Source organism: Dromiciops gliroides, chromosome 6 (assembly GCF_019393635.1).
Source record: "Dromiciops gliroides isolate mDroGli1 chromosome 6, mDroGli1.pri, whole genome shotgun sequence".
Lineage (NCBI taxonomy): Eukaryota > Metazoa > Chordata > Mammalia > Microbiotheria > Microbiotheriidae > Dromiciops > Dromiciops gliroides.
Genome location: NC_057866.1, coordinates 249,739,673 through 249,752,672, shown reverse-complemented (window position 1 = coordinate 249,752,672; position 13,000 = coordinate 249,739,673). Strand labels below are relative to the sequence as shown.

General features: G+C 39.9%; 1 protein-coding gene across 2 annotated transcripts in view; it reads right to left on the bottom strand.

Moving 5' to 3' along the window:
- Positions 1 to 730: 730 nt before the first annotated feature.
- Positions 731 to 13,000, bottom strand: part of SLC10A6 (solute carrier family 10 member 6) — a 29,364-nt gene continuing 17,094 nt past the window's right edge. Inside the window, exons 4-6 of one of the 2 annotated variants that reach the window (XM_043971731.1) lie at positions 7,000 to 7,175; positions 4,516 to 4,609; positions 731 to 1,887 (exon numbers count right to left, since the gene is read on the bottom strand). In XM_043971731.1, coding sequence (XP_043827666.1) covers positions 1,729 to 1,887; positions 4,516 to 4,609; positions 7,000 to 7,175 — 429 coding nt within the window. In that variant the 3' untranslated portion in view covers positions 731 to 1,728. Of the gene's footprint in view, positions 1,888 to 4,451; positions 4,610 to 6,999; positions 7,176 to 13,000 lie in introns of both variants that reach the window. The other variant, XM_043971730.1, reaches the window with a different exon arrangement.

Here is a 13,000-nt window from a genome sequence, read left to right as displayed (position 1 = left end):
TTGCCTGACCTCTTTTAAGGTCAGTCCAGAGTCAGGAGAATTGCAAAGGAAATATAGATTGACCTTCTTGACTACCTAAAGGAAGTTAACTCACCTAGGCGACCACCCTCCAGTCATGCCAATCAATGGACTGGCCAATTAGCTTGGATCAATGTGCAGTGACCCACCTCTACCTAAGAGAGCATAAAAACCCTTGGGGCTGGCGAAGATTGCTCTCTTCTCTCCTCTGCTCTTCTCACTGCTCCTCTCCCCATCCTGGGATTTTATTCTGGACCTGGGACGCTGGAGGAGGCAGCCATGCAGCTCCCACTCTCTCTCTTTTCTATCTAGGTATGTAGGGCTTCTGAACTCTAAATCTGAGTGATGTGTGCTCTCACTTTACTAACATTTAATATGCTTTAATAAATTCTTAATGGCAAAGACTGGTACTATAGCGTCTAATTTATAAGTAGCAGTATGTTAGAAACCCCAGCTATGTTCCCTAAAACCTAGACCAGAGACAGGCACCCCCATATATTTTCAAATGACACAGGGTCACACAGCTAGTATCTGGGACTGGATTTGAACTCAGGTCCTCCTGACACCATGGCCAGTGCTCTATCCATGGCATCACCTAGCTGCCCAGGCTAGAATTTACAGTGGAACAGAGAAGAGTCACAGCAATTATGGAGTAGGATTCATGTAGGTTTAATGTGTTTTACATACATTCATTATCTCATTTGAACCTTGCAATAATTGTCTAATATTTATTTATCTTAGTTTAATTGATTCCTTTTGTTGTACATAAATTACATTTCCATTCATAACATTTCACCCTTCTACTCAATGTGCCTTCCATTGTAAGAAAAAATATTTTTAAAAGGAAAAAAAAAATCACTTCAGCAAAATTAATCACATTGTCATGATTGACAAGATTCACAGTATTCCATATCTTCAGTATTCCAAACCCACCCCTGCAAAGATGCATTTTCTCAACTCTTCTCAAGGGTCAAGATTTGGGCCTTATAACTGCATAGCATTCAATTTTTTTTTATTCTTTGGTGTAAGTTATTTTCCTAGACCTGCCCCACTCTTCCTAAATCTTCTCATACTTCTCTGAATTCTTCATAATTGTTGTTTTATTTGTTTTACAGCACAAGAACATTCTTTACCATAATTTGCTTAACTATTCCCCAGTTGATTGGCTTCTGGGTACAAGTGTTGTTTTCCTGTTTTTAAAGATGAGGAAACTGAGTCGAACAGGGTAAAGTGACTTGCCCAGGGTCACACAGGTAGTAAGTGTCTGAGGTGAGATTTGAACTCAGGTCAGTGCTCTACCCATTATATCACCTAGCTTCCCCAGTGAATTTTAATAAGTAGGCAACGAGTCCTATTGGCAGTAAGGTTGATCCATGGCCCAGTCTAGATTCCATCAACTGCAAAAAGAGTTATGAAATGACATGCAAATATATTATCATATTAAAAATATTCATTCATAAGAATACTGCTTAGACAAGACTATTAAAATACGAAATTAACCCCCCACATACAAAAGGAAACAAAATATTTTCCTGAAGAGATCAGATCACAATTCATAGTGCATACAGTAATATACACCAACAATTGACATTTCAATAATCAGACTGTCTACACAGTTAGGTAATAGCATCTGAAGCAGATGGATTGACTTTTTGGTCAATGATGAAGGGAGGGCCATTACTTGGACTAATGCTCCAGTGAGGTCAGTTGTCATTGACAGCTACAGGGTCCCACTGGCCTCCTCGTCCCTATCCAGAAAGGAAGTGACTTCATTGCTGGCATCTGTTTCCTTTGGTTCAGAAACTTCATTGCAATTAAGCTCCTTTTCTTCATGTTTTTTCTTACATAGTCTCTTGTATGTCTGATAAACTTAAGGGAACACAAATACATGACAGAGATAAAGGCATTTGAAAAGGATAATAAAATTATTTTTATTGCAATCAACTAATTGCAATTCAGGGTTTTTGATTATAAAAAATAAGAAACCTATAGTAAGGGAAGAGGAGGAGGGAGGGGACTAATAAAGAAAATGGAGTTTAAAACAACCTCCTAAGCATGTGGGAGGAGGATCATTGGACTTCAGGTCAGAAAGGTTCAAGAGTTCAAATTCTACCACAGCCACTTGCAAATGACTGAGTCTCTCTGGACTGTTTTGTCTTTTGTAAAATGAGGGGTTTGGACTTCATGGCTTCTAGGATCCCTTCCAGTTCTATATCTATGACCCTATATTTTTTTTTTATCTTTTTTTTTTTTGGATGGGGCAATGGGGGTTAAGTGACTTGCCCAGGGTCACACAGCTAGTAAGTGTCTGAGGCTGGATTTGAACTCGGGACCTCCTGAATCCAGGGCTGGTGTTCTATCCACTGCGCCATCTAGCTGCCCCCTGATCCTATATATTTTAAGTTTATTCTATTCAAAGCTGAGAGTCGTTTGTTACATGAGAAAAAGAACTTGGATAAAAAAAAAAATAAAAAACCAACATAAGGGGACGGCTAGGTGGCGCAGTGGATAAAGCACCGGCCCTGGATTCAGGAGTACCTGAGTTCAAATCCGGCCTCAGACACTTGACACTTAACTAGCTGTGTGACCCTGGGCAAGTCACTTAACCCCCATTGCCCCGCAAAAAAAAACAACAACAACAACATAAGAGGGGCAACTGGGTGGCGCAGTGAATAGAGCACTGGCCATGGAGTTAGGAGTACCTGAGTTCAAATCTGGCCTCAGACATTCAAACACTTACTAGCTGTGTGACCCTGGGCAAGTCACTTAACCCCAATTGCCTCACTAAAAACAAACAAACAAACAAACAAACAAACCAACATAAGAACACTGGAAACTAATGAGTTTCATTCTGATAATTTTTTTCCTATTTAGTATTATGTTCTTACTATTACTCCATCAATAATAGCCCAATCCAAGTGACCTGAACAGAGTAATAGGAACCAGTTAAATATTAATGACTTAATTTGCTTCAGTGAATAAACTGGATGACCAATAAGATTAATAATATTTATTTCTCTGCAACTTGTTGGGCTGGTTGTGTTCTATCTGCAAGTCTCTAATATCCACTTTCAGAGAGCTTGGTATTCACAAATTATTTTACTATTGATTGTCTGGGAGTCTGATTCTTTGTAGGAACCTTGTGAAGTCAGATGGTGTTTGAAATCAGTTCATGTGGACCAATGTTCTTGAAGAGACACAATCCAAAAGAGTGTATTTTAATGTAGATTGTCTAGCTCCATTGGCAGTGCCCCAATAAAATCCTTGTACCCCTCCTAGCCGCTGATTATTATTCTCCTTGGTTAGAGGGAAACTCTACATAATGGGACCTGGAATGTAACTTCTGAAGGTACCTTGGTTTTCTTTGATGTGCGTATGCTTTTTCTTTCTTTCTTTCTTTCTTTCTTTTTTTTTTTTTTGGTGAGTCAATTGGGGTTAAGTGACTTGCCCACAGTCACACAGCTAGTAAGTGTCAAGGGTCTGAGGCTGGATTTGAACTCAGGTCCTCCTGAATCCAGGGCTGGTGCTCTATCCACTGCACCACCTAGCTGCCCCATATGCTTATATTTTTAATCTTCTCATCATTTGGCCTACATACCTTCTTGTGAAACTTGTGGCATAGAACCTGTTCTATGTTTTCTGCTTTCCCCAGAAATATCAGACTGATAAGCACAGTCCTCTCCAGCAAGCTAGCTAAATAATATCAAGACATGTTCAGGTCTTCATTTGAAAAAAAGTAAAATGAAAGTTCCTGCAATGAAATTTCTTGAGGACTAGTCTGCTTCCCTCAGGCCCCACTGTTTGTTGACTCCATGAATTCGACCTAGAGGTGTCTACACCTCACTCAGGCCAAAACTCAGCCCTTGGAGTCTTCTCTGAGGTCCTCTCAAAATGTCTTAGGAGATACTGCCTTACCCCTTTATTTTTGTTGCTCTATGTTCATTTCATGGTGATTTTCTGTCTGTTTGTGGAGGAACGCTGGAGAGCCTGAAAATTTCCAACCTACTCCACAATTTCATTGTATATTTGAAAGGAATAGCAAATCTTGCATAGTAGATTTAGTTTCATCTATGGTGATCTTTTTTATTTTAATATATTGTGGAAATGCCTATTTTATTCCATAAATTAAAAACAAAAAAATTTTAAAGCTAACTGAAATATAAAAAGACCTAAAAAAAAACAAAGTTAAAAAAAAAGTTAAATGGCATCTTCCTCTTTCCATCCCAAACCAAGTACTAAAAATTTATAGGCGTTGGGGACAGCTAGGTGGCACAGTGGATAAAGCACCAGCCCTGGATTCAAGAGGACCTGAGTTTAAATTCAGCCTCAGAAATTTGATACTTGCTAGCTATGTGACCCTGGGCAAGTCACTTAACCTTCATTGTCCCCCCCCCCCCCCAAATGTATAGGAGTTATGCTTAGAGTACACCAACCTGCAATGATGAAAAATCCATTCAGCAGCTGGAAAATTCCATACTTCAAAGGAAAAGTAAATACCTGGGCCACTTGTTCTGGGCTGAAAGATAACTGAAGCATGGTGACACACATTTGTACGTTCTGAGCTCCTGTTTCCAGGGAAATTGTCCTACACCTGCCAATGCCAATAAGATTGACTTCTGTCAACAATAATAGTTTATGGGGGGTTTTTTGTTTTGAGGAGATTTTTGTGAGGCAATTGGGGTTAAGTGACTTACCCAGGGTCACACAGCTAGTAAGTGTCAAATGTTTGAGGCCGGATTTGAACTAAGGTCCTCCTGACTCCAGGGCTGGTGCTCTATCCACTGCGCCACCTAGCTGCCCCAATAATAGTTTATGTTTATCAGAGATAGCATAGCCTAGTGGAGAGGCCCATGTTTGGAGTCAGGAAGACTTGGGCTGAATTCCTGCCTCTGACACCTTCCAACCACCCAGATTCCAACTTCAATGTTTTCCTTAATGTCTTTTTTTTTTTTTTAGTGAGGCAATTGGGGTTAAGTGACTTGCCCAGGGTCACACAGCTAGTAAGTGTTAGGTGTCTGAGGCCGGATTTGAACTCAAGTACTCCTGAATCCAGGGCCCGTGCTCTATCCACTGCACCACCTAGCTGCCCCTTTCCTAAACTTCTCATTCTCTTTTGTCCCATATCCAGTTGTTGTTCGGTCATGTCAGACTCTTCATGATGCCATTTGAGGTTTTCTTGGCAAAAATACCAAAGTGGTTTACCATTTCCTTCTCCAGCTCATTTTACAAATGAAGAAACCAAGGTAAACAGGGTTAAGTGACTTGGCCAAGGTCACACAGCTAGTAAGTGTCTGAGGCCAGATGTAAACTCAGGAAAATATGTCTTCCTGACTCTGGGCTGGGCCCCAAGACATCTAGATGCCAGTTAGTCTTGTCATTTCTACCTCCGCAAAATATCTCACATTCTTCCTCTTCTTTTTACTCACAGAACTATAACTCTACTTCACCTTCTCTCCTAGACTATTGTAATAGCTTCCTTTTTCCCCAAATTTCTCCCTTCTTTAGTCCATCTATCTTCATCTAATCCAAACACAGCTGCTAAAGTAAAAATCCTAAACTCAGAACTTTCCATATTCTTCTGTGGATTAACATAAATGCCTCTCTTTGTCTCTACAATCTGTATCCAAGATAGATCTCCAGACACAGAACGCATTACTTCTCCTCATGCATTCTATATCCCAACCAAAGTTGCCTATTTGCTGCTCCTTAAATATGACATTCCATTATCTTGTTATCTTGGTCCTTTGCACAAGATGCCCCCATATTTAAATATATTCCCATAGCCTCATCTCCACCTCTTACAATCCCAAGCTTCTTTCAGAATATGTATATATATATATATATATATATATATATATATATATATATATATGTGTGTGTGTGTGTGTGTATGTGTATGTATATGTATATATGTATATACACACATACATATACATATTTGTATGTATGTATATATACATATGTATATATACATACAAACATACATATATGTGTGTCCATACACATATACACATACATATACATATTTGTATGTATATATGCATATTTATATGTATATATACACATACATATTTATATGTATGTATACATACAAACATACATATATGTGTGTACATACACATATACACAAATACATATATAGGCTTATTGAACACTCTATTTTTTAAACTTTAATAATTTTTCATACTTCTAAGAAAAATATAAAGTGGGAAAAGACTGTGTCATATCAATAATTTCAGAAATTAGGAAAAGTACCCTATTATAGTCAGATTTCCTCTTTAGCACTCTTGAATTCTTATTTAAGTAAACATACCTAAGTCAACATTCCTCTGTTACCTGTTGACATTTCATTAGTGGACTATCGCCAGTTGTAATGGGCCAGACCCAGCTCAGGCCAGGTTGGTAGCTCAAGTTCGAAAACTGAACAAAATGGCTCCTCAAGCCTGGTACTTGATTTTGCTCTAAGTCAAAGCTCCTTAAATTTTTATACTTACAACCCTTTTTTGCTCAAAAAATTTTTATGTGGCTCCAGGCATATAATAAAATAGGTATACATAACCTTTTACTGTTGCCAAATTTTTGTGATCCCACACATTCAGTAACATGATCCCATATGGGGTCATGACCTACAGTTTATGAAGCCAGGCTCTTAGTAAATAATTAGTGGGAATGTCCTGCCTAATCCTTATGCAGGATACTTATTCTTTTTTTTTTTTAAGTGAGGCAATTGGGGTTAAGTGACTTGCCCAGGGTCACACAGCTAGTAAGTGTTAAGTGTCTGAGACCAGATTTGAACTCAGGTACTCCTGACTCCAGGGCCGGTGCTCTATCCACTGCGCCACCTACCTGCCCCACAGGATACTTATTCTGCTCCACCACTTAAATCACCTCTTCACATACCAAGGTTGGCACAGGTACACATCCACACAGCAGCAATAGGGAGCATATGCTATTCTCTAAGGGTCACTTAGCAGAGGTTACCTCTCCCAAGGCTGGCAGGTAAGAAGAGACAAAAGGAAACCAAAGATGTATCCAATCAAGGGGAAAACAAGAGCGATGATCAGAAGGGGTGTATCTGAATTCCAAGAATCTTTCAAAAATATTATAGCTCCTACTGTAACCATCAACAAGAGGATCGCCCCAACAGTACTCCCAACCTAAAACAAAGGAAAAGGAGAAAACATGTAAATAATGAGATCATTTTGCAACAAAACACGGTTAATCAGTGTAATAATAATCAAAAAGTAAATAGATATTGGTTATGAGGGAAGGTGGAAGTGGGTTGGAAAGTCAGAAGGCCGTTTTTTTTTTTTTTTTTTTTAGGCAATGGGGGTTAAGTGACTTGCCCAGGGTCACACAGCTAGTAAGTGTCAAGTGTCTGAGGCCGGATTTGAACTCAGGTACTCCTGAATCCAGGGCCAGTGCTTTAACCACTGCGCCATCTAGCTGCCCCCAGAAGGCAGTTTTTGCCTTAATACATCCCCCCAATTTTGGATGGGGGGGAATCTAGGCAAAACGTTTATATAGTGCAAATTTATATTTGGCATTTCCTCTCCCTCAGCACTGTCCAATAAAACTCTATTGTTCTAGGACATACCAACCCTGACCCAGCATCTTCACCCTTTTCCCTCTACTTCATTGCTATTGTGATTCCTTCACTGAAAATTTTCCATCAAGAGCTACTCTGATGTAATGGAGATAAACAGGTGAGCCCCTGATCTGTGGGGCCCTAGGCTACTTCAAGTAGACTCTGTAGGCTCTGGTTCAGTGATGGAGGAGTTATGACATTGGGATGACACAGAATCCCTATGTTATCAGCAAGAAGAGATAGATGCTTCAAAAGAGCAACACTGAGTCACTGGTCACTGAGCTAACAAAAGTTGTCCATTCAATAGACTTTAAAGGAGAAGATAGCTGCTGCCCTAACTCTCCTTTCTGTCTTACAAAATGTGTATGGCATAGAACTGTCATTGACTCTCTCTCTCTCTCTGTCAATCTGTCTTGTCAATTTATCTCTCTCCCTCTGACTTTGGAGAAGGGGAGAGCTCCTACCCTCTCCAACAACAATGGTAACTGTTCTTACATGTCAGTGGGTGATTCTCAACTTGGATTTGGCCCTTTGTTGCCTTTTCTGATGAGCATTTCTTTCCCTGGACATAGGTAACCAAACATGGCTTAAGAAATAGACATTTTCAACCTTGAAGGAAACCTTCTAAGTTTGAGAGGTCTACACTTCCCATCCATATCCTTTCTCTGGTTCTTTCCTTTTACTGCCATCACAAGGACCAAGGGATTATTTAGCGAGATGCCAAATGCCAAATCCTTCAGCCAGAGCCTACAAGGGCCTCACAGAAAAGGGGACTTTCTTCTCACTATGAATGCAATTGTCTTTTGGCTATACCATGTTACTTTTCTACCTCCATCCCCAAAAGAAATCTCCCACCCAATACAATGACAATAGAAAGAATGGGGGAAAAATAAAATATTTATTCCATGAACACAATTAAATAATGCTATCTCATGTGTATATAGCATATTAAGGTTTACAAAGCACTTTCCTCATAGTAACAATGTTATATGACAAAAAAGACAAATAATACAAGTAGCGGAAGAAGCAAAACCCTACCTTCCCCACGCAGGGTAAGCTAGTTTCTCCTGAAAATGTACTGAGACCTTGGTTGGCTCAAGGCTCTAAAGAAAGTTTCAAGTTGTTGATGTCATTTCCTCATTTCCCAAGTACAGATAAGCCATGAGGAACTGGAGGAGTTCTCCGACAGGTGCTTCACTCAGCTGACTCAACTTACCTAGCTCTCAATGCCTATCTTTGTCAATATTCTTCTTCTATTGCTAAGTAAATGTTTTGTTTAACTGTTGAATGATCATGGGGCCATTGCCAGTCATCTTAATTTTGGTCTTGCCACTGGACTCTAGTGACTGGAGAAGAAGAGCTTCAGCTGATGACTTTGTACAGTTCTGCCTCACTTAAATACAATTCACAAGCAAGTCAAGACACCACCCTCCTGTCATTGGTACTCTTTGAGAATGAAGGATGAATAACAATCTCTATGTAGTAGTAGCTTCCTTCTGGGGACCCAATCTGCCAGTTCAAGTTGGGTAATTCTTCCCTTTCTTTTCCTCTCTCTCCTCTTATTCCACCTCTTCCTCCTTTTTTTTTTCATCTTTCATAATATGTGGTCCCTCTGTCCATGTGGGGATTCATACCCTTACATGTGGGTGCTCTGTCTAAAGGAATATGATTTTTGGTGGCTTATATTTTATAAGCTATTTTGGGGGTTTAGGGGCTACATTTTTTTAATTTCCTATTTATTTTTTTTTCTTCAAAAAGTTGGGACAATTAACTCTTTGTCTTGCACAGTTTTCATTTATGATTACTTGAAATATACCTCTGAAAAAACTGGCTTTGAAAAAGCCCAATGTAATTCAAATGGAATTACTTCTGTACACCTTTAAACCCAAATCAAACAAGCTTTCACTGAATGGCCAATAATAAGCTCCAGCCCAATCCTCTTAGTGTTTGGGTCTTGATGGCTCAGAGTGTAAATAACAATTGTTTTCTGTTCTGGCCAGAAATTGAGAGTCTTCCCCTCCCAGACTGATTCTTCTGTCAAACTAAGCCATTTTTTGTCTCAATTCTTACCCAGCCTTTAATCACCGAATGGGTGTTGCCTCAGACAAACTGAAACCTGGGAAAGACCTCAGTTTAAAAAACCAAAGTCTCCCACTGCATCCTGGACAATCGCCAGCCATCCTGACTTATATCTTGCACTGTGACTCCAATGACTCTGGAGGAGAAGGTGAGGCTGGTGACTTTTGAGACCAGCAAGTCAAGACACCACTCTCGTCTATGTCATTAGTCCCCTTGGAGAATGAAGGATGGGGGCAGCTAGATGGCACAGTGGATAAAGCACTGGCCCTGGAGTCAGGAGGACCTGAGTTCAAATCCAGCCTCAGACACTTGACACTTATTAGCTGTGTGACCCTGGGCAAGTCACTTAACCCTTATTGCCCTACAGAAAAAAAAAAGGAAAGGAAAGGAAAAGGAGAATGAAGGATGAACAACAATTTGAATGCCCTATACATGTCCCATTTTGTTCCAATATTGAAGTGCTCTGCTTCAGGCACAGACCAAAATACAAGTGTTATTATCTGCATGTTCTAGATAAGAAGACAAAGTCCCAGAGCATTTAAAAAGATTACATTCATATAGCAATTTAGTAGAAGAACTGGCATTCAAATCCATTTCTTCTGTTCTTAAGCACATGCTTTGAACTCCCCATTACTGCTGCCTCACTGAGTCAAATGAACTGCCAAATGGAGTAAAGTTTGCTAAAGTTGTTCTTGTTTACCATCTGAATCAACTCTCTGCCAAACACATTTTCCTCCCTAGGATGCCCTCTCTCCTCATTCTAACACCACTTTATGAAAAGGAAGCTTAGGAATATGTATAAACATGAACAAGGTAGTGCCTGCCAATCTGGCATAGACTTTGCACCGTTAGAGATTACACAGTACATCCAGTCCAATATTCTCTTTACATAAGTGGCAACCGAAATCCAGAAATGAGAAATCATTTGCTCCAGGTCACACAGGTAGTAAATGACAGAGCCAGGATTTGAACCCTGATTCTAAATATAGTCTTTTCCCCACTGTAGGACACTGCTTTGATTGCAGGATGGGTAGGAAAAAGGCTTCTTCACATAAAGGCTGGTGTGTCCTTTTTAGGGTTGGACAAAATGCCAGAGACAAACTAAATTTGATTTGTGAACCAGTTTGCTAGGTTTCAAACTGAAAATTTTTTTATTTGAACTGCAAAACAAACTAGATTTCCCCCCTCACCCTCCACCATGATGAAGGCATTTTAACTAGAATCTAACCTATACATTGATATTTCAATGAATTTGTGATCTCATTGATGTTTATAAATTATTTCCAATAATAGAACCCAACTATGCCTTCTCAAACTATGCCACTTGTTCCAGGCTGAGCTGGGCCCACCCTTATCATTGTCCATCCACAGTATCTTTCTTTTTTTAATGTTTTTATTTTTTCATTCTGAATTTAACACTAAGTAACATTAATATATTCATAAACCAAATAGTGCATATAATGAAAATTGTATGAGAAATTGAATCTCTATTAAGTATAACTTGCTTTTTTTTTTTTAGTGAGGCAATTGGGGTTAAGTGACTTGCCCAGGGTCACACAACTAGTGTTAAGTGCCTGAGGCTGGATTTGAACTCAAGTACTCCTGACTCCAGGGCCTGTGCTCTATGCACTGTGCCACCTAGCTGCCCCTTGCTTTTCTTTTTTTTTTTTCTTTTTGACGGGGCAATGGGGGTTAAGTGACTTGCCCAGGGTCACACAGCCAGTAAGTGTCAAATGTCTGAGGCCGGATTTGAACTCAGGTACTCCTGAATCCAGGGCCGGTGCTTTATCCACTGCCACCTAGCCGCCCCCTTGCTTTTCTTTTTAAGTGTAAAGGTGGGGCTTTATCCATTATCCCATTCCACTTAGAAGTAATTAACTTTGTTAGATGAGAATGTTTGTTAATTGAATCAATTAGAACTAAGTGTAAATAGAACCTGTATCCCAACTTAAATCAATCAAATCCTTTCAAGGAGAGATTTGTTCAAGCCCTAAGGAACTTGTATGAAAAGAGCTGGCTCAGCTCTTGAGATTCTGAGGGTCTGGGCATACAAAGAAAAGTGTAGCATCACACAGAGCTGAGCAAGAAAGAACCAGCAGCCCAGAGCAATCTGGGAAAAGAGAAAGAGAAGGTAAACTGACCTGTGGCAGAGAAGGGAGATATGGAGGATTGACTACACAGGCATCTCAGTGATGATTGGGGGCTCAAAGTAATAAATTTTTACAAAAAATAAACTTGGGGCAGCTAGGTGGCATAGTGGATAGAGCACCGGCCCTGGAGTCAGGAGGACCTGAGTTCAAATCCAGCCTCAGACACTTACTAGCTGTGTGACCCTGGGCAAGTCACTTAACCCTCATTGCCTCACCAAAAATAAATAAATAAAAATAAACTATCTAAAGAAGCAGAGGAGGGAGTCACATGCAGTCATATTGCTCCCTGACAAACTCATTATTGTAATAAGGTTCAAATAAGTATAGGACAAATTCAATATTACTTTCAAATCTGTCCTGCTCATCAGGAACTGAAGCAAATAGGATTTGTACAGAGTTGGAATCTTCCTCATTTCAGGTCTATCACTCTATCCATCAACATCACCTACCTGCCCATATTTATCACCTTATCCCTGGGCTACAACAGTAGGGTGATGGCTGGTGTCCCTGCCACAAGTCTTTCCACATTCCAGTCCATCCTTCAGTCATCTGTCAGACTGATCTTCCTAAAGCACAAGAATGCCCATGTTGCCTCCCTCCTCAATAAAACCCAATGACTCTATGACTTCCAGACAAGGGCTGGATAAACAGATCTAGAAATCATCTACATAGACACAAAAATTAAACTCTTGGAATCTGAGATCACCAAGCAAGGTATTATAGGGTGAAAAGATAAAAGGGCCAATGGCAGAAATTTAGGGGAATAGCCATAGTCAATAGATGTGACCAAGATGAAGAAAGTTGGTAGCCAGGTTACACAGTTAGTAGAGTTCCAAGCCTGGAGTCAGGGAGACTCATCTCCCTGAGTTCAAATCTGGCCTCAGATGCTTACCAGGGTTCTAGGCAAGTCACTTAACCCTGTTTGCCTCCATTTTCTCATCTATAAAATGAGATAGAGAAGGAAATGGCAAACCACTCCAGTATTATTACCAAGAAAACCCCAAATGGGGTCACGAATAATCAGACATGACTGAACAACAACAACCAACAACAACAACAACAGGATGAAGAGCCAACAAAAGAGACTAATAAAACCTGTTCAAATGGGTAGGTAGGAAGAGAACCAGAAGAAAGAAGTGTTACAAAAATCTAGAGAGCAAAGGAA